At 37.7% G+C, this 21,925-nt stretch overlaps 1 protein-coding gene across 9 annotated transcripts in view; it reads left to right on the forward strand.

The window, feature by feature from the left end:
- Nucleotides 1-1,364: 1,364 nt before the first annotated feature.
- Nucleotides 1,365-21,925, forward strand: part of LOC108697250 (calmodulin-binding transcription activator 1) — a 1,304,230-nt gene continuing 1,283,669 nt past the window's right edge. For 7 of the 9 annotated variants that reach the window (XM_041571493.1, XM_041571494.1, XM_041571492.1 and 4 more), the window contains exons 1-2: nt 1,971-2,449; nt 13,082-13,200. In XM_041571493.1, coding sequence (XP_041427427.1) covers nt 2,104-2,449; nt 13,082-13,200 — 465 coding nt within the window. In that variant the 5' untranslated portion in view covers nt 1,971-2,103. Of the gene's footprint in view, nt 1,586-1,970; nt 2,450-3,000; nt 3,089-13,081; nt 13,201-21,925 lie in introns of those variants that run through there. The other 2 variants (XM_041571495.1, XM_041571497.1) reach the window with 2 other exon arrangements.

Consider the following 21,925-nt stretch of genomic DNA (forward strand, 5'->3'; position numbering starts at 1 on the left):
TCGTTACCTCTGGAATTCCATCCCTCAATTCCTCCGTAAAGGAATCCTCTCTCATTCTCTATAAGAAAAACTAAGAGCCTACCTTTTGGAGAAATAGCAGAGAAGGACACACACTCCAGGAGCCAGTCGGTCAATGATTAAGAATCTTCGGATACGAAACGTGTAAGGACCGGTGTTTTAGCTCTTTTAAAATAAAGTTTCTTTTATCAGCACCGACTGGCTCCTGGTGTGCGTGTCCTTCTCTGCTATTTGTTGATATCACTCCCCAAGCTATGGGTTCGGGCACCCCAGCCACCAGATGCCATCGGTGAGTGTGGTAGATTTACTGCGATAACTTTCACTTCATAATTTTCACTTCATGTTTTTGATGGCTTTACCTATATTTGATAGACCTGAGGTTTTTACACCCAGGTTCAACTTTGCGATGGGTGAGCCATATTAGAAAATCGAATCGACTACTTTCTCATCTGTGGGATTGAGCCGCAAAATGTTTTGGAGCACTAGAACATTATCCTAGTCCTGTGCCTACTGACTAGGGATGGGCAAATTTGACCCATTTAGTTTAGCCCAAAATTCACGGCGCGGCGAAATTTGTTTGACGCACCTTTTTTTTTTTTTACGCACGCCGCCATACAAGTCTATGGTAGTCATTTCTGCGGCGAAACAATTCGCTCATCACTACTACTGACTATGCCTTACCTTGTGCACTTTTTCATCTCCAAATTGTGCCTGAATGTTAGCCTCCCATCCACTTAGACTGTAAGCTCTACAGGGCAGGGACCTCCTTCCCACTATGTCTCTTACCACATAGCACTTATGCTCTTTGTCCTGATATGATTCTGTATATACAGTATCTATGTGATTTGTCTTCCCCATGTATGTATATATATTGTTCTTTTATACACTGTACAGCGCTTTTAGCGTCTTAACCGCGCTTTACAAATAACTTATACATAGATGTTTGGAAAAGGTGGTCCCATCTGATCATATCAGCTATAAAGAAAGCATACTACACCTCTAATTGGAGCTAATAGGTGTTTGAGCTCTCACTGAGAATTGCTACTTGAATAAAAAAAAATATGGAGATTACGGAATGCATTTTAGGACATCCTGCAGCGAAATACCTGTCCTGCATGCAATGTCCTATGCCTTCGGAATGGCGCATCGGTTGCTTTTACCGTCACTCATCGTCACACCTCCGTCCTCTACCCTCCTTTCTCAGCCGTCAGTCATACGAACTCCGCCCTCAGTCTTCCGCCCTCCATCATTCGCACTCAGTCTTCCACCCTATCCACTTTAGAAACTTATGGATAAGACTGTCGGCTGAAAAAGAGAAATCCGAGGGGGGGGGGGAGTGCTGAGTAATGAGGGTGGAGGGCTGAAGGAAGGAAGAGGACTAAAAGGAAGAGAACTGAAGGCGGAGGATGGAGGGCAGAAGACTGAGTGCGGAAGGCTGAGTCTGTATGACTGACAGCTGAGAAGGGAGGGTAGAGGACGGAGGTGTGATTGCAGATTTGGATGATGAGTGACGGTAAAAGCAACCGATGCGCCATTCCGATGGCACAGGACATCGCATTCAGGACAGGTATTTCACTGCAGGATGTCCTAAAATACGTTCCGTAGGAATAACCCATTCATGTTTAAATGAAAATCATGTTTTGCTGTCGAGGGCTGTTGTCCCTTTAAAAAAAACGCGTTCTCGTCTGCTACGTGTAGGAAGTGAATTTCAGCGGCATTTACAGAACGCTTACAAATGAATCACGGTTCTCGAATGACTTCAGTTGGTCAGCACGTAAGCCGTACACATAATTACACTGATTTCCGCGAGGTACATAGCGGACAGCCCGACCTCTGATCGCTTCACGTGTAAAACCTCCATGAGGGAGCAGCCATGACGCACCATCACTACTCCCCGCCCTTTAAGAAATCAATGAGCCCAGCAGTTGGTCAAGCAGACCCCTCCTCTTACGTCGCTTCCAATGAAAAGGGTATGATTTCTTCTCCTCGCAATGGATTGGTCATCGTATGCGTACTCGTTCCCTCGTCCACCAATCACGTTGTTTGTTTGGGGGGGTGGGTGGCTGCCTTTCCAACCAATAAAGGATGCGTTCGAGGCGGAGCATAGTGAAAAATCTAAACGAATCAACAATGCTTTTTTTTTTTCCTTTCAAACAACCCTCCTATGTTCTGACGTCGCGGGAAAAATGTAAGCGCTTTGATTGGTTGCGACATCTGCCAACCAAGCTTACTGGCTCGCTTGTGTTCCGGGATTACCCTTGTGTGCGCCTCTTTTCCCTCCCGCGCGCCTTTAGGGGTCGCGCGCGCGCTTTCGACTTTCCCTTTTTTTTCCCTTTCTTTTTTTTTTTTTTTTTTTCCTCCAATACCGGTCGCGAGGAGGAGGAGGATGTGGCGCGCGGAGGGGAAATGGCTGCCGAAAACAAGCCGGAAGGTAAAGAGAGCGGAAGGTTCGGTTCCAGTTGTGTGTGTTTGTGAGGGGTGGATTTCTTCTTGCTCTTTTCTGCTTCGGGGTGGACGTCGGTGAGGGAGAGTCGCCACGAGGGGAAAGAGAAAGAGAGCGTACCCACACGGGATGAATTAGGAGCGGCTGGGAGGAGGAGGAGCAGGTGGGGAAGGGGAGGGGTGTGGAGCTGGAGAGGCAGCGGTGGAGTGGGGAGCACAAGGCAGCGGCGGCGGCCGAGGAGGCGGAGTGGGAACTCTTTTACTGAGAGGAGCTCATTTCACTTGTATAGGACTCGGGTCCCCCCTCCTTACTCTACACAGTGTCCTTTCCCCATTTCCTTCGCACACAAACTCCCTGCTCCTTCTACTACGACTCCTCACCACCATTTTGTTCTATCCCACTTTTGGGCACCTTTGGGGGGGGGGGGTCTATTTGTTTTGTTTTTTTTTCCACATTAGAAAGGGATCAGGCAGGGTTGGACGCTGACATGTTTCCTTGGTTCCCACAAATGGAAACAATCCGCCTGTGACTGGTTGTAGTTGGCAAGTCACCTCGTCATCTCAATGAATAACCTCGTGGAAGGATCACTCCACAACCAGCCCAGGAGACAGACCACTGGAAAGTATGGTAAATGGGGCACAGGGAGCTCCAGGTGACCGGGGAGGTGGTGGCATGGGGGATTTTTCCATCTGACAGTTCTGCATCTGCTCCCATTACTCAAAAGAGATCTGCAAACTGGCACTTGCCAGCTGTTTTTATACTACACTTCCCAGCATACTGCCACTGGAGTTTGTAGTTCAACAACAGCTGTGAATTGCAAGAAGCTCCTCTGGCCTGCACTTATCTACACAGAGAATCAGTGGGAAGTGTAGTTGCACAGCAAACTTTAAACTATACCCTGGAAGTTTTTCTGCTCTCCACAAAAACAGCTCAATGGGCACACGCTGCCGTCCTAAAAACACATTTTTTGCAGCCGCTTTGTGGAACAGCAGAACTGGGTCTTCTAGCCAACCCCTTCTACAAGGGTTTCTCTTGCTATACTCTTTGAACAAGCTTTCTTAAAGCAGGTGGAATTGCGTGCTAGATAGTCGCTGAAAGTTGATCATACAAACCTGTAAAAAAAAAAGTTGAAGAGTGGGTGAATTCTAAAGTGTTTATGGCCCCTTATTATATACTTAAAAAGTTTTGTTCCTCTAGTAGTGTAGAAGTTGTCTACATGTATGTAATGGAGAGCAGGTTGACTTACACAAAGCAGTTTTGTTCGTAATCTTGCATATTGGCACATTTTTTTATAGCAATGGCTAGATATTGGCTAAAAATATTATAATGATGACCGGCTTGAGATCTTATTGACTTATAGGAATGTGCAACTACAAAACATAAAATATATATCTATATCTATATATATATATATATATATATATATATATATATATATATATATATATATATATATATATAATTTTTATTTAAGTTTAAGGTACTTTTGGCCAGTCCCAGTTCTGCCTGGGCTTTATTTTTATTGTACAGGTATTAAAATAGGTATTGGCTAAACATGGGTATCACTTAATATATTTAAAATCCACAAGGGGGTAGTGATGCACTGTCAAGACATTTTCCATACAGACATGCTGATTGTTTTTTTGTTTTTTTTTCACCAAATGCTTTGACTTTACAGAAAAATGGCACATTTGCATTTTAACTTTTGATTATTAATTTTAATTGGCGCATCATATTAATTGATGTTACTGTTTTAAACCAGAAATTGGCACGTTCTTGTGATTTTTTTTTTAAATATCCTTCTGTGTGTGTGTGTGTTTAATGTTTTGGTTTACATTCTACAATCTATGTAATCATGGTGTGTTTGTGAAAGGGATAATCTAATTTCTTTTCATGGCTGCTGAGGAAAGCTTTTTAGAGTTTTCAGCTGAAAATACCAATTTATTGTGTTTCAGGAGGGCTGTACTTTTTCTAGGTTTTACAATCGCTTGTTGCATTAATATAATTTTGATCTAGCTTTCAGGTATTGTTTAAAAAGTGGCAGGGGACAGTATTCTCTTAAGTGTTACCGTCTCACTGATCAATACATATTCATATTTGAATTACCATTTGTTTTCTTGGCATTTTTATATAATCGTTTACACCTGAATTGGTTATGGTATTCGCTCAGAGAGTTAAAGTGACTATAGACACTTCTCATAGATTGAATGTAATGAAAGTTTGCAGTGTGCAGGCGTTGTTTACCAAGCAAATGGCAATCTGTGGACTTTTGGTCTGGGTTCCTTTTGGTGTATGTTCTAGCACAAAGCTTTGTCTGGCCTAGTAGATCGTATACCTAAAGATGACTTTCAGTAGGTTGTTTGTATCTTATGATAAACTGTCATCTTTTTATTTCATTCTGCATTTTTTTACTGTTATTAGTGGGGAAATGTAAACATAGATTCCTTACTCAGAATTTTATGGTGTATATATACTTTGTGGTGGTTGTATTACATATTACATCTAGTTTCATTCCTAGAGACATGCCTTCAAAAAAGACTTAAAAATCAAGTGTATGTGCGTATACGGAAGGGAATTAAACTGTGTACAACTGTAGACAACGCCTCTTACCTTATATTGGTGAATCTTTGTTCCACTGTACCTTTTGGAATTATGTGACTGTTTAACATTCAATGTCTCACACCTTTGTCTCCAAGATTTGACATCATTTTAACTGAGAACTCAAGTTTTTTCTTTATCAGTCTATTCTACGTTTTCTGTAAAACCCAAAAATATCCTTTATAGTAAGGGGAAATATTTTAACATGTTTATATAGAAAACAGATGCTTTGTTTTACCCTCAAAGTAAAGATACACTATAGTCTTGTAGAAATTGTTTTTTCTGGTTGCTATCCAAGGTGCTGAATAGTAACTAGGGAATCCCCTTATGCTGCAGAAGTGGCTGAAGGCAGCAAGTTGATACAGTGATTCTCATTACGCTACTACATTTTCTGCATTTATAATACAGAGAATGCAGAGGCTTCTGTAGTGGCTATAAATGTTTTTTTTTTGTGTGTTTTAGATGTAAACAAATGATGAATTATGTCTGGATTACCTTTTCTGAGGGATATCCATCTAAAGTCTAAAAATAAGCTTTATTACCAGCTAGTTGGTTTAGAATCAATTACAGACCTCAATTTTAATTGTGTTTCTTTTAAATTATAGCATGAGAATCCACTGTGAGGGCTTATTTTTGGGTGTAGTTCCATAAGGTTAAAAATATGAGCTGTTTAAAAGGAAGATTTTACTACTTTGACATTATCTGCATAGAGTTTAATTTCTCATGTAATTATCTATATCTATATCTAGATAGATATAGATATTCTTTAGCCTTGATGTTAATTTGTTTTGATTGTAATTAATTTCTGCTTGTGAATTAGAACTTAGAGTTTAAAAATCTATATTTTTTTATAATATTTTTTGAATGGCTGCTCCTATGACTTTATTAGTTGTTAGAACTGTATTCTAGCCTTTATAGTGCTTTCAAGAGTATCATCATATTTTTATTTTGTTTTTACATTGCCAACATGTTAATGCAGAGATTGTTCGTTTACATCAGTCACCGTCCCAGTGGAGTTTATAATCTGAATAGAACTAATAGATGTTGTGTATTAAATAACTTGTTTGAACATGGTATATTAACTTAATAACTAAACTCTTGTATTTGTTTCTAATCTGGTTGGGTAGGAGAGTTCAAAGATATAAGATTTTGTCACTCTGACTTTTTTTTTCTATTTGTAAAGAAATGGCAAAGCTTTTTAATGCTTTTAATGTTTTAAAAGGCCATTCTACTTCCTGTATTGGATTTCAGAAAATTGTGTTTTTGAATCCCTGAGTTTAAAGCAATAAATCATTGTTTACATAAATATTGGTTACCAAATTAATATAGGATCAAATGGCCTTTTTTATAAAAATAAACATAATTTTAGTCATTAACGTGACTCCTTATTCAGGTTTAAAAAACTTACATGTTCTTTGCTCCCACAAAATTTAAAAATGGAGTATGTTAGGCTATCTTAAGGCTATCTTAAATTTTAAAAGTAGGTTTATTTCTGTTTATCTGCATCAAAAGGAATGCCACCAAGTCTGTTGCATTGTAGAAGTGAGAACAATTCAATATTTAAAGAATATGGAGCAGACATGCGTTACAAGCATTGTTTAAATGTAGGGAAAAGGGTAGTTCTGAGCCTGTAAATTTAAAGTCTTAGCAAACAGTTGAAAAGGTAATAGTCTGTACATACATACACACATACTCTTTATTTGTATGACAGCAGTATGGGGGGGGGGGGGTAATATTTTATCTCTCTTACATATCGGATTATCAGAATTCTTAATGGACTGAGTATCTTGTATTAAGCTGGCCATAGACACAAAGATCCGATCGTACGAATCAACGTACTATCGGAATTTCCCATCTCCCGACCCTCCACTAACCATTCAGATCAAAGTCTTTACCATTCCGATCAAATAAGAACAGATCACCCAATGTTCTGCCCCTGACAGCAATGGTACGATACTTATGTCTGACAACACTAGTGACCGTCTCCCTCTGAAAATCGTACGATCGGCAATACACGCAGAGATATTATCGGCAGGCGACAGAAATTTTCTAACCTGTCCGATCGACCAAACGACCGATCTCCGACGGACGAAAAATGTCGGGACTCTCCACACACGGTCCGAAAATCGTACGAATCCACGATTCGTACGATCGGATCTTTGCGTCTATGGCCAGCTTTACTCTATACAGGAGTTGTGTTACTAACAGTTATGTTATTTTTTATTATAGAAACCATTTTACAGTTGATTTATAGCCAATGTTTTGGTCCTTTAATATTAGAGAGAACCCCATTAGACTAGAAGAATGAACTTTCATTTTAAGCAATGTAGGGGGTTCTTCACAGTCAGGACAGTGAGGTTGTGGAATGCACTGCTGGGTGATGTTGTGATGCTGATTCTGTTAATGACTTCAAGAATGGCTTGGATGATTTTTTGGACAGACAGAATATCAAAGGCTATTGTGATACTAAACTCTATAGTTAGTATAGATATGGGTATATAGAATTTAATTAAAAGTAGAGAGGGGTGTGTGTATGGATGCTGGGTTTTCATTTGGAGGGGTTGAACTTGATGGACTTTGTCTTTTTTCAACCCAATGTAACTAACTATGTAACTATAAGGCTGGAGTTTGAATTTAAAACTCCTAAAAAAAACTTGATGACAATTTTTGATTTGGTATGGAGCACTATAAAATTTTATGATCCATGTTGGCTCCTTTGGGAATATAAAGTGCAGGGAGCATGAAGAAGCCAATAAAATGACCTGAGATTTCATAATGTTCGTAATTAATGTGGGGCCTATGAGGTTCTCAGCGCTTTCTGAAATATTCAAACTAAATTTAAGAAGGGTTAATTTAACAGGAATATAAAATACAAATTTATCCAAAATCTAGTCGCCACCCGCACTTGGCATTTAAAAAACAAAAAATCCCCTTAGGCCCCCGACACACGTGCGGTTTTTCGTCGCAGTTTAAAAAAAATAAAATAAATCAAATTGACTATTCAACCCTTGGTAAATCTGCCCCTTAGGCTCACTGATTGAACCAGGAAAATTGTGGGAAGCAAAACGCTGGTAATCGCTCTGTGCCCTTTGGCATTAAAGGAAAAACTGATTGGTGCCATGTTTGATTTTTAACCTGCACTAATTCATCTTTAGTGATACTCTGAATATTCATAATACAGTGCGTTACTGTAGTGTAATTTGATAAAAACTAACATTTAACTTTAAATGGCGGACTATTTGCTTTATTTTTATGACCTTGCCTTTTCCTTATACAGTACATGTGCATTTTTGTAAGAGAGCCAAAGATGTGTTTACATTCTGAGCCTGGCTGTATGTATGTTTGGAGGCAAGGTTTAAAAATTCTATAGATCATTACGATTCTTATCAACTTTCCAGTTAGTATTGTTTTAAAATTTATTATGGTTATTGAATTATTTGCTTTCTTCTGCACCACTCCAGCTAGCAATTTAAAATGCTGTTTGGTTGTTATGATGTATAGCTTTTCTATTGTTGAGGCCTATTCATCTTCCATGCTGATTTTCAAACTGTTTGCCAAGGGAAGTAAGCCTAGTAACCAGAAAAAAGATTAAATTCAAACATGGACAGCTGCAGTACAATAAATTAAAATAAATCAAACAGAAAAAATAGCAAATTGCAAAATGTCTTCTACTGTAGACATCCTACAAATGCTATAGTGGCCTTCCTTTTTGAAGTGTAGAAGAGCTACCTTGTTTGCTTTTAACGGGCAGGTTTGTTAGAGACACAGATTTACCCCGTTTCACGGCGCAGAGCGAAGGAATCACGGGAGACGGTATTGCTCAAATATCTTGCGGCTTTATTAGGCACATCGAGTGGGATTCTAGCAGTGGGTTGGTGTGGAAAAACCTACGCGTTTCGTGCCCTCTTCCCAGGCACTTCATCAGGGTCTAATGTGAGTCACGTGTTCAGGGCTTTAAATAGGCTAATAATTAAGTGTCAATCAATAACATTGAGTACTCCATATAAAATGTGAATTAACGTTACAATTGTTCATAAAACGTGATAAAAAATAGTGCAATATTTTGTATACATTTAAATAATCTTACAAAAATGACTTAAAAGGTAATTATGAACATTATAACCTTGCATATAGTGATTACAAAAAGTGATTTGTGACACTCCTTAGTTAAAATACATCTGTTCTTAATCGTTTCAATACGTGTATCCAACGGTTAGTTCGATAGGGTTCATTTATTTCACTCATTGAAAAATAATAACCATTGGATAACTGAATGTTTTAGTAAAACCAAATAAATATATGTATATAATGATACACCTTCTATAATTTACATTCATTTCGATTTTTTTTATATATATTTTTCTTCTATTTTTCTTTCTTTACTCTCAAGGTGTTATTTGATTATATACCATATATATTTTGTATATTGAACAGTGTTAGAGACACTTGTAACTGGTAAATGCTGTATAAAGGTACACATCCTTAGGGCCCTATAAAGACATCCTATGGGATCTGTTATCCAGAAAGCTCCGAATTACTGAATGTCCGTCTCCCATAAACTCCATTTTATCCAATTAATCCAAATTTACTCTAATAATAAAACAGTGCCTTGTACTTGATCCAAACTAAGATATAATTAATCCCTATTGGAAGCAAAACCAGGCTATTGGGTTTATTTAACGTTTAAAGGATTTTCTAGTAGACTTAAGGATTGAAGATCCAAATTGCGGAAAGATCCGATACACAAAGATAAATAAACCATTTTACAAAATGACAGGGCCTGATATAATAGTATTGACTTGCTACTCCCCACAGCATTAACCACCAACTACAAAGAAAATTATGAAGCGGGTGTCATCACTCATAAGATAAGTTTTCATCTATAAAAGTCCGATTTGTAGGATCTCACCTGAAGTTCACCTGTAACATAAAGTTGTGTGTTATTGAGACAAGCTTCCACAAGATACTGAATTTGTTTCTCAAAGAAACAGGGTAAGGCCAGACGAGGAGATTCGGGGAGATTTTGTCGCCTGGCGACTTATTGCCACGTCTTTTGCGCGACTATCTCCCCGAACTGCCTTAGCGTTTTTTTCCCCATAGGCTATAGCGCAAAATCGCCAGTGAGGCAACTTTGTGCGACTATTGAAAACGCATCACCTCGTGTGCATTAGCGCAGGCGATTTTGCGTTGTAGCCTATGGGGAAAAAACGCTGAGGCAGTTCGGGGAGATAGTCGCGCAAAAGACGCGGCGATAAGTCGCCAGGTGACAAAATCTCCCCGATTCTCCTCGTCTGGCCTTACCCTTATTCTGAGAACCTTATCTCAGTCTCAATCTATAATTAGGTGGTGGTTGGTTAAAAATCCCCACCATTATCACTTGCCTTTTACATTTTTCAAACTAGTGATCGCCTCCTGGTGTGGGAAAAATGTATTTTTTTTAAATGTAGTACTTTGAAAGAAGCATCCATGTGCAGTCTTCTCCCGCTTCTGGCTCAGACCCTGTCCTGCCTCATGTGCAGTCATAGAACACTTTAACACAAGCTGGTTGGAGTGTGCTCCTCTCTGCACAGCCCTTTTCACAAATGGGACACCCTTTTAAAAAAATAAATAAATAAATAAATTAAAGGGATTTTGTCACGGCAAATATTCAAAACACATTGATTAATAGCGATTCTCTAGCTGTACACTGTACTGAAATTAAATTTTCAAAGAGCACAAACAGATTAGTGTTTTTTTTTTTTTAAAGTTTTCATTTTGAAATTTAAATAATCAGGAAAGGATTGCACACTCAATGTATTTATTACATAAGAAAAAAAAGAGGGGGTTAACAAAAATTACAAAATCAATAGTAAGCCCAACGCGTTTCGACCATAGTGGTCATCCTCAGGGGCACAAATAATAAAAAATCAAAAAGAAAAGGCCTGCCGCTATGGTCGAAATGCGTTGGACTCGCTCTTGATTTTGTCATTTTTGTTAACCCCCTCTTTTTTTCTTATGTAATAAATACATTATTTTTTTGTAAATTGAGTTTGCAATCTTTCCTGATTATTAACATAGATTTGGAGACTCTAATGGAGAGCCTCCTATGGATTAGCACCTCACATTATATCTTTAATGGTGTGCGCCCTCTTTCCTGATATTTCTTAATTTTGAAATTTGACATGAGGCCAGCCATATTCTTTCCCAAGTGTCTTGAGCCTTATAAGCTGATAAGGCTTTGGGCTAATAGCACATATTGTTAGTTAAATAGTTTCCCATAGTGCTTCTCATTCACTTTAGGGTGATGAGAGATTTGTTGCCTATGGGTGGCAGAACTCCCAAAAATACCTTTGCGATGGTGTTAGTAGAAATCTCCAGCACTAAAACATATGAATGCTGAAAATTGCTTTTCCCTGCATTTTCTAGCAAATATGTGATTTGTATGTTTCATTGCACACATTTTCACCAGTGAAAGGATCATTTGGGGGAGATTGTCCCTAAGGGCAGATGGGGCATTTTGCTGCCTTTGAGATACCTCCCTCTCCTGCAGTCAACTGAATACCTAAAATACTTTTGAATTGATGCAGTTGAAATTTCTTCCATAATTGCATGCAAATGCTCCATTCTTCATTTGTGCACAATTGTGGTCAGTTTTACAGGCAGCAATTCACACCATGTTTCTCTGCAACAAGTGTTGAACCCTTTCCTTATCTGCCTGTCCTGTCAAAATTTTGATATGGCAAGAAAGGCTGGACAATTTGGTTTACTGTTGACTGTTTTTTTTAATATAAATATTAACACATGGTAATAAGACAATTCACTCCAGCTTTTTAGAACTTTCATAGTCCTGCTGCTCTGGGACCTGTGGGTTACTCAGAAAACTTCAAATTTTTTGCAGGTTAAACGGATTCTGTCATGATTTTCATGTAGTTTTTAATTTCTAAAATACTCTGCTTACCCTGCAAATAATTCACTCTACAATATAAAATGTCATTCCTGAACCAGCAAGTGTATTTTTTTAGTTGGAATTTTGGTGTGTAGGCGCCATCTCAGGTCATGGAATAGAATGGAGCTGCTTTCTGGTAGACTGTTGTTTCTCCTACTCAATGTAATTGAATGTGTCTCAGTGGGACCTGGATTTTACTATTGAGTAGTGCTGTTAGATTTACAAGGGAGCTGTTGTTATCTTGTGTTAGGGGGCCGTTATCTAGTTACCTTCCTATTGTTCTGTTGTTAGGCAGGTGGGGGGGGGATCTCACTTCAAAGTGCAGTACAGCAGTAAAGAGTGACCGAATTTGTTAGGCTGCTGGTTGGGGGGAGGGAGGGGTGATCTCACTCCAACTTGCAGTAAAGAGTGACTAAAGTTTATCAAAGTAAAAGTCACATGACTGGGGGCAGCTGGCAAATTGACAACATATCTAGCCCCATGTCAGATTTCATAATTAACTATGAAAAAAATCTGTTTGCTCTGAAATGCAGAAATGGATTTCAGTGTTGAATTCTGTTCTGATGCATTTGAAAAAAAAACATGCTTTCCCATGACCGTATCCCTTAAGGTAGATAGGTTCACATTCCCCTGCCTCCCTCAGCTGATGTAGTTTTTGGTTTCTGATCACCAGCAGGTTGGATTGTGCATAAACTAGCATTGGAATGGATTAGCTTGAAGGTCTATGTTTCACGTCTGTTGGTTGGTTGGGGTCTTTTATTCAGAGGAAAAAAAAAATGTGAACAGAAAGCAGTTCAGTAACATTTTCTTATTAAAAAATTATTGGTGGTGGGCTAGTGATTTAATTAGTAGCAAAATAGCCATCCGTTCTGGACTAATGAACTTCTAGCTGTTAATGAACTGCAGCTCTCCGCATCCCTTGTCACTCATGTTCTGACACAACTCTGCTTGTGGGGGAAAAAATAGGCCACCTGAAACAAGTTTATGAAGCAGTGACATATCTTGATTCGCTTGAATGAAGGGTCTGCCTAAAAATACTGACAATTTGTGATTTTACGCAGTATTGACTTTTTTTTGTTCATGGTTTCTCTTGTCAGATGATCATGGAAACAGCAATGGCAGTCATGTAAAGATCTTCTTGCCCAAAAAGCTGCTTGAATGTCTACCAAAATGTTCAAATTTGCCTAAAGAGCGGCATCGTTGGAACACCAATGAGGTATTTAAATCTTTCACTGCTACCGACCAAAGGCTTAAATTGGCTTACTCTGAAGAGCTTTTATAATAAAGTACACTTCTTTTGTTACTGTTTTATACATGGTTTAATGTTCTTAATCTTGTTAGTTTGTTTGTATAATAATAATAATCTGAAACACAGGCTTCTGAAAAATCTCTGTTGTAGGACAAGATGCAGTGGAGCAAATCCCTCCATCCATTTGTAAAACTGATACATAAGAACGCCAGAGGGATGATGTTTTTAAATGTGGAGCCTTGACCTATAAAGGTCATATTTTGTGTATATATGTATGTGTGTGTATATAGATAGATAGATAGATAGATAGATAGATAGATAGGACTGTCCTTCTTAAAGGGGTAGTTCACCTTTAAGTAAACCTTTAGTAATTGAATGTCCAATTCTAAGCAACTTTTCCATTGGTTTTCATTATTTATTTTTGATAGTTTTACAATTATTTGCCTTTTTCCTCTGACTCTTTCCATCTTTCAGATGGGTGTTGCTGACCCCATATAAAAAAACAAAACAAATGCTCTGTAAGGCTACACAGTTACTACTGCTACTTTTTATTGCTCATCTTACTAGTAAGGTCCTCTCCTATTCATATTCGAGTCTCTTATTCAAATCAATGCATGGTTACTAGAGTAATTTGGACCCTAACTAACATTGTTTATAATGCAAATTAAAGAGCTGCTGAATAAAACGCTAAATAACTCCAAAACCTTAAATAATAAAAAATTAAAACCAATTGCAAAATTGTCTCAATATCACTCTCTCTACATTATACTAAAAGTTAGCTCAAAGGTGAACAACCCATTTAAAAGAAAATTCAGGAAATGTTGCAGTTTAAAAGATTAAACATTGTATATCTTGTAACCCTGATTTAACTATACTACAGCACCAAATGTATATCTACGTTTCAAGCACTTAACCCTTGTTTGGTCTCTGCTATCCATGATGTTGCCTCGATTTATATTCATAATTCGCTTTTCTTTCGGCTTAAGATATTTGTTTTCATGGCAACAGAAGTTATGTCAATACTACATTTATCTTATTCTGCTGTGTCAGGCATGGGAAGTGTTGGCGGATCTCCGCTCTTGTATATGTTTAGGAGTATGAGCCCAACAGGAAGCTCAATTGAAAGTTAGTAACAAGCATCCCTGCACTATTTCATATATATATATATATTATATATTTAAATTGTTCTATGTGTTAACATTACCTTCTAGGTAATGTTTTGCAAACTGGCCGTGAAAATTGCTTGATTTGTATTTTAACGTGCCATTTTATTTTCATACTATATGATCTTGTTATGTACAAAGGTTCGTGTAAGCTCTTCAAGTACTTTCATTATTCTGCTGAATGGGCCCTCGATTAGTAATCAAAGAAAGTAGGCTGCATGCAGTGATTCGTTACAATTTTTACAGGTTTTTTATGAGGGGATAAGCCCAGAACATGTCATTTCACTTGGTGCCATCTCAAGGGTATTTTCAGTTAAAGGGTAGCTACATGTTGCAAAGGAATCAAGCTTGAAATGATCTACCTTATTGGTCCACATTATGCATTGAACTTGGGTAGGGATGCACCGAATCCACTTTTTGAGATTCAGCCGAATCCTTTCTGAAAGATTCGGCCGAATCCTAATTTGCATATGTAAAGGAAATGGTGGGGTAAATGTTTTTTACTTCCTTGTTTTGTGACAAAAAGTCACTTCCCTTCCCACATCTAATTTACATATACAAATTGGGATTCAGTTTGGCCATGCACAAGGATTCGGCCGAATCTGACTCCTGCTTAAAAAGGGTGCATCCTGACAGAATCCCGAACTGAATCCTGGATTCGGTGCATCCCTAAACTTAGGCTTCCAGCCATAATGGTATTATATTGTGCTACCTAATATCTTTTGACTAAAAGTCCTGTTGATTTGCCTTATCACAATAGATACTCATTCAGTTTGCTGCATACAGCCAACGTCTTTGGTTATTAATCTGATGCTTCTCAAGTTTAGCAGGCATTTCTTTTTGATTCTTTGCGTGCAGCATGAATGGACTTTGTTTCTGATTTACACCAGTTTTATTAAATGTGATTTTGTTGAATGTCATCGGACTGCTTGGTTTTATATATTTCCAGTATCTTATTTGTGTTGAACAACCTGCTGCCTCCCAGTTCTTGAAATACAGTTGTCAGCTACCTTTGACAACCTTTGAGTTGTAGTTTGGAGGGCTGTCTATATGACCTAAAATGCAAGGTTCTGGTACAATTTCTCAGTGCTGCAGGACATTTGCAGCAAGTTAAACGAATATTCGATTCTAGGTCATATTGGGAAGATATGTTAGAAAACAAGTACAGGTATGGGACCTGTTATCCAGGAGGCGGTGGACCTGGGGTTTTCCGGATAACTGATCTTTCCGTTAATTAATCTTCATACCTTAAGTCTACTAGAAAATCATGTAAACATTAAATAAACCCAATAAGCTGATTTTGCTTCCAGTAAGGAGTAATTATATCTTCTTTTGGATCAAGTACAAGGTACTGTTTTATAATTACAGAAAAATAGGAAATAATTTTTAAAAATTTTGATTTGATTATAATGGAGTCTATGTGAGACGGCCTTTCTGTAATTCGGAACTTTCTGCATAACGGTTTAATGGATCCCATACCTGTACTGAAATGCACAGAAAATCACATATGCCCATTGCACTTAAATGTATCTCATTGACTTCAATGGGTTGTGCCAGGTCGATGGCGGTGCCACACAAAAGTGTAGTTTTCTGCTTTAGTCTAGCATTAAAGAAATGGCACATCATCATGCTGATTAGGGTATTATAATGAATTATTTTTGTGAATCCAATACACCAGCTTTATTCCATTTTTGTGGCCCTAAAATATTGCACTGTTTTTAAATATGCTCCTAAGTCTTTCTGGTTGTTTTTCAGACCTTTTTCACTCTGCATTTAAAGTTATAATGGTGTGTACATTACACTTGAAGCAGTTAGGCCTTTTTGCCCTTCACAATTTGCCCTGCTGTAAGTTAGATTTTAAATTCCTGGGGTGTCATATTGTGGTTTTATGCTTGCCACCCCACCAGACTTTCCTATACCAATTTCTTTTAAATACATATTGTGCAATTAATATGAGTGCTATTAATAGGTACACTATATGACAGTGTGTGATTGCTGTTTCCTAAATATTGATATAAGGAGAAGGAAAGCTACCAAAGCAGTTTATTGCCAATAGATTAGCCACAATAGTGCAAGCTATAAGACTACATTTAGGGGCAGATTTACTAAGGGTCGAATATCGAGGGTTAATTAACCCTCGATATTCGACTAGGAACTAAAATCGTTCGACTTCGAATATCGAAGTCGAACGATTTAGCGCTAATCCTACGATCGAAGGATTATTCGTTCGATCAAAAAAACGCTGGCAAGCCTCTGGGGACCTTCCCCATAGGCTAACATTGACTTCGGTAGCTTTTAGCTGCCGAAGTAGGGGGTCGAAGTTTTTCTTAAAGAGACAGTACTTCGATTATCGAATGGTCGAATAGTCGAACGATTTTTAGTTCGAATCGTTCGATTCGAAGTCGAAGTAGTAGTCGAAGGTCGAAGTAGCCCATTCGATAGTCGAAGTAGCCAAAAAACACTTCGAAATTCGAATTTTTTTTAATCGAATCCTTCACTCGAGCTTTGTAAATGTGCCCCTTATTCTGCAGAATGCTTTACCATACCTGAGTAAACCACTCTAGAAGCTCTCTCTGTTTGTTTAGGATAGGAGCTGCCATATAAGCTTAGTGTTGACATCACTTCCTGCATGAGTCTCTCCCTGCTCACTCATAGCTCTGGGATCAGATTACAGCAGGGAGGAGAGGAGCAAACTGAGCATGCTCAAGCCTGTCCCATGGAGGTTTAAGCTGAAAGAAGGAAGTCTGATGTGTGCACAAAAGAAGGAAAGAAATGTGGTGTTTCTTTTGACAGAGGACTCAGAGCAACATTGCTCTGAGGGTTAACTGGTGTATTAATATAGACCTTTCTGATAAAGCTTACTTAGTTTTAGCCTTTACTTCTCCTTTCATTAGTTTTGTGTAAAGCACATCTAATGACAGGTGGCACTGTTCTGTTGCCATGAACGGACAGCATTTGCTGTTGACTGCAAGTGGTACAATTTGAAACTGCAGCAGCATTCATTGTCTTTTTATTTATTTATTTATTTTGTTTATTGGATTGTCTTGCATCTAAGTGCTCTCCCTAACAATTCTGTATACTCTGCATTGTGTTCATTCGTTTTATGCAGGCGTGGTTACACCAATAAACATTCAACTCTGGGAAAGGCACTCTGGACTCTTTCCAAGATCTGTGAGGTGGAAAAGAATGGAATCTTTCCTTTGCTAATAGCTGTGTTCATTTGTGAAATTTAAGAGAACGCTATTCAACTTTAAATAACTTGCCCTATTGTAGTAACTTTTTGAATGATGAATTTTTGCAAGATACTAGGGGGGGGGGCGTTATTTACTAAACTCCGAATGCGAAAATCAAGAGAAATGTTTGTTTTTGTTTTTTTATAAAATCACAGATTTTTTTGAAATTTATTAAACCCCGCAGATGGAAAAGTCAGAGTCAGAAAATCCGGCATCTCCGACCTTTCGGTTTCATATAAGTCAATGGGAGAAATCTCAATGATTTTTTGATGTGCGCTTGGTTTTGTACAATACCCTGAAGTTTTCTGAGTTTTCAGGCAAAAAAAAGCTTTCGGGTAAAAAATCGGATGAAAAAATCGTGATGATCTGGTTTTCACGCAAAGCAAATTTTCAGGAAAATATAATAAGCATAAAAAAACCCTTGCGGATTAGATCGGAGTTTGTAGTAGAAAATATTGAGATAAATTCAGACTTTGACTTGGATGAAATAGATAGTGAGGTATGGAAAATTAATTATATTCCCACATAAAAATGTTTTCCTTCATTTTAAAACCTTTGCAAAAAGACTCAAATTTTTTCTTTTTTAATATATAAGGCAAATTTTTTTTTAGCAGTTGTAAATTAAAGGGGTTCGACATCTGGCCGACATTTGGGCTGGGCTACACCAATAGAAACGCATTTTCATTACCTATAATATGCACTGTTGCATTCAATGGTTCTGTGGTTACTTAGTATATCTAAAATGTGAATACAGATGCCTTATTGCAGAATTTAGGGGAACCACAATATATTTAACCCACTTTAATTTTGTCAAAAAATGACTTCTATGTGAGAATGAAAGCTAAGATGTTGGCCAGGGGCTACATTTCTAATCTATTTGTATCATGTTAGATAGCCGCGGGATCTGTTCAATGTGCCCGACTGGGATTTGTTGATTATATAATTACTTTATTGGAAATAATTGGCAGGGATGGTGAGTTTGTGGTCATGAACACGAAGGCTATAAATCAGTTCCAGGCAAATAGCTCCGTCTAATATTATAGTATTATCTGCCTATAACATTCATAATTGTATTGCTGTACTGCAAAACAGTAGTCTGTAAAAGTCTTTTATTTTAACACCTTCTAACAAATAAACTCTCTGCTACCATTGTGGTTCTGAAAAGGTTTGTTTAAAAAAAAAAAAAAAGCCATTTTACTGGCTAATAAACCTTTTCCTAACTATTACAGATACTATTACAGATACTTTACACAAGCTGATGAGGCAGAAAACACTTGGAAAAGTTCAAGGGTTTTTTTCTAGTACAACTCTGGCAGTTCCATTTAAAGATACCAATCTCTATTAACCTGGTGCTGATCATCGCTATGAATCATAATCAAGTGATTATTTATAAAGCTGCATGCTAAACCAAGGACAGCGATCCATTCTGCTCCTGTAACTGCTGCCCTGCCAACTTATTACACCCGTTTCCAATGAAGGGGATAAAAAGGGTCAGACTCTCATTGATTATTAACTTTGAAAATAAACCAGGTTTTTATTTAGCGGTTATTATTTATATTTTGTTTGGTTTTCTATATAGACAGTACAAAGCAAAATGTCCTTCCTATGCTGTACTTTTCAGCTATTGGCTGGCCTGTAATGCTTGTTTTTGTAGCTTATTAATTGTATGACTAATGTTGGCTTACCACAGGAAAGTCTTAACAGCAGAAAGATGGGACGATTGCTATTTATACCCGTAGCTTGATATGAATTGTATATACATATTCACACAAACACAGATATACAGCCACTTGTCTTGGATCTTATCATTGCTTTCTAGAAACATGCATTAACTTGTGCTCTCAGATATTTACTAAATGAGAAACATTTGACATTTTAATCAATATTTAATAAGTAGAATATATTTTCAACATACAGTTTCCCAACTTTTTACTGTTTCATCATATCTCGCTTATAAAGCCTGTAAGAATTGCCGCTTGTATGTGATTTTGTTCCTGCAATGTTGCTATCGCTGTTTTCCATTTTGACAACCCATATATTTCCTCTTTTAGCTCTGACTTCAGTTCCAAGTGATGTAAAGCTAATGTCACTAATGAGCCACGCAGGCGGTCATTTGTCTGCCCCAGTGGTACTATGTACTTACATATTCCAGTCTCTGTCTATTCTTTTATGAGCAACTTGTACCACTTTTAAGAGAGAAATACAGGACAGAGCATACATTACCTGTAGCATTTTTTATTATTCCTTCAATGTGGTTGTAAAACAGCAGCTTTGCTGTGTGCCTATCTGAACAGGAGAAGCAATATCTATACACCCCATGTGAAAACTGTACCCTTAAAGGAAAGCTATACCCCCAAAATGAATACTTAAGCAACAGATAGTTTATTATATCATATCAAGTGGCATATTAAATAATCTTACCAAACTGGAATATATATTTAAGTAAATATTGTCCTTTTACATCTCTTGCCTTGAACCACCGTTTTGTGATGGTCTGTGTGCTGCCTCAGAGATCACCTGACCAGAAACACTGCAGCTCTAACTGTAACAGGAAGAAGTGTTGAAGCAAAAGACAGAACTCTGTCTGTTAATTGGCTCATGTGACCTAAGAAGTATAGTTTTTGATTTATTAATAAATGGTATTGAATGCATGTTCATGTTGTCCTCTTCCATCGGGTCTGCATAGGATTGTTACAATGCAGTCATTGAACTGGGGCTTAACAGTCGGTTCAACCTAAAATATCTAAACTGAGCAAAGATCCGCTCATTTGATGACACCTACAAATAAGGATTCACCGAATCCACTATATTGGATTCAGCAATATGCTAATTAGGAATGAGAAGGGGAAACATTTTTTACTTCCTTGTTTTGTGACAAAATTAGGATTCGGGTTCGGCCGGCAGACGGATTCGGCCGAATCAAATGAGGCTATCTATTTGTGCATGTGCTGGGTAAAGCTCTGCATATATTTTAAGCTAATGTCCATGTTTTAGAAGCTGACCGTTGTCATGGGTATATTGGGCTGTACTATTTGTAAACAAAATATTCTAATACATTCTTTTATTGTGCTGCTTGGCTATAAATGTGCAGAAAAAATGTATTTTAGTGGGAGCATTTACAGGACACTGAATTCAAACGTGCTGCACTGCTAGCCGCCATCCCACGCGGTCAAAAAGAATTCCAGGAACAGAAAAAGGACGGAGCACCGTGAGAATTCAGTAAAATGTTAAAAAATAAAGATTTTATTCAGTAGACATATAAAAACAGGTTACAGCAGCAGTGAACCCCTGGCTGCCCGCTTAACGCGTTTCGTGGCGTCCTGCCACTTCATCAGAAGCATCATCATTGGCTATAAATGTGAAAATACACAAATCTTTAAAGGAACAGGAACTTGATGGACGTGTCTTTTTTTCAGCCTTACTTACAATGTTACTATGTAACGCAAAGTGTTTTATAGAAATGGCAATATAATGTAGTGTTGTCCTGAACTGGTGCAGCTTGTGTGTTTGCTTTATAAACACTGCTGTAGTTTATAAACACTACTGTAGTTTATAAACACTACTGTAGTTTATAAAAAACAATCTGCTGTCTAACTATGGGGGCAGCCATTCAGGCGCTAAATACACAGATAACATATGTTCTGGCAAATTCCATTGTATAATACAGAGCTATCTTCTCTGCTGTGTGTCTTGTGCTTTTTCTCCTTTTTCAGCTTTGAGTGGCTACCCCCATGGCATCACCGCATAATAAACGAGCAGGGTGTTCCCTGCAATGCTAATTGCCTTGTGTACCGATATACTTCTATCTGCCCCCCATTTCTACACAGCAGCTTGTTTATATAAATTATTGTAGTGTTTTTGAAACAAAAGTTCAGCTCAACCGTATATTATATTGTCATCCCATTAAAACACTTTCATTTTTAGGCATTACTGATGCTTTAAAGGTCAAAAACTCACTCTTGGATTTTTTTTTTTCCTCCCCAAAGTAAAATATGTAGAGATAAGGCAGTTTGTTCTTATAATAAAGCAATAAATGTGTCTAATAGAACTTTCATATTTTGTCTTTTTCTTGGTTATATAGTGAATTGATTAGTTGACAACATTGGAGAATTTTTCTATCCCCACATATTTGTTTTGACTGCAATTCTTTAAAATCTGTATGGCTAAAAAGCAGTTGCATGCAATGCAGACTAAGGATGTTAAGTTTAACTTTTTAAGGGAAAAAGTTGCAGAGTTACAGAATTATTTGCACTTGTATTAATACTGATGACAATCACTATAATAATGTACACACTT

Source organism: Xenopus laevis, chromosome 7S (assembly GCF_017654675.1).
Source record: "Xenopus laevis strain J_2021 chromosome 7S, Xenopus_laevis_v10.1, whole genome shotgun sequence".
NCBI classification, from domain to species: domain Eukaryota; kingdom Metazoa; phylum Chordata; class Amphibia; order Anura; family Pipidae; genus Xenopus; species Xenopus laevis.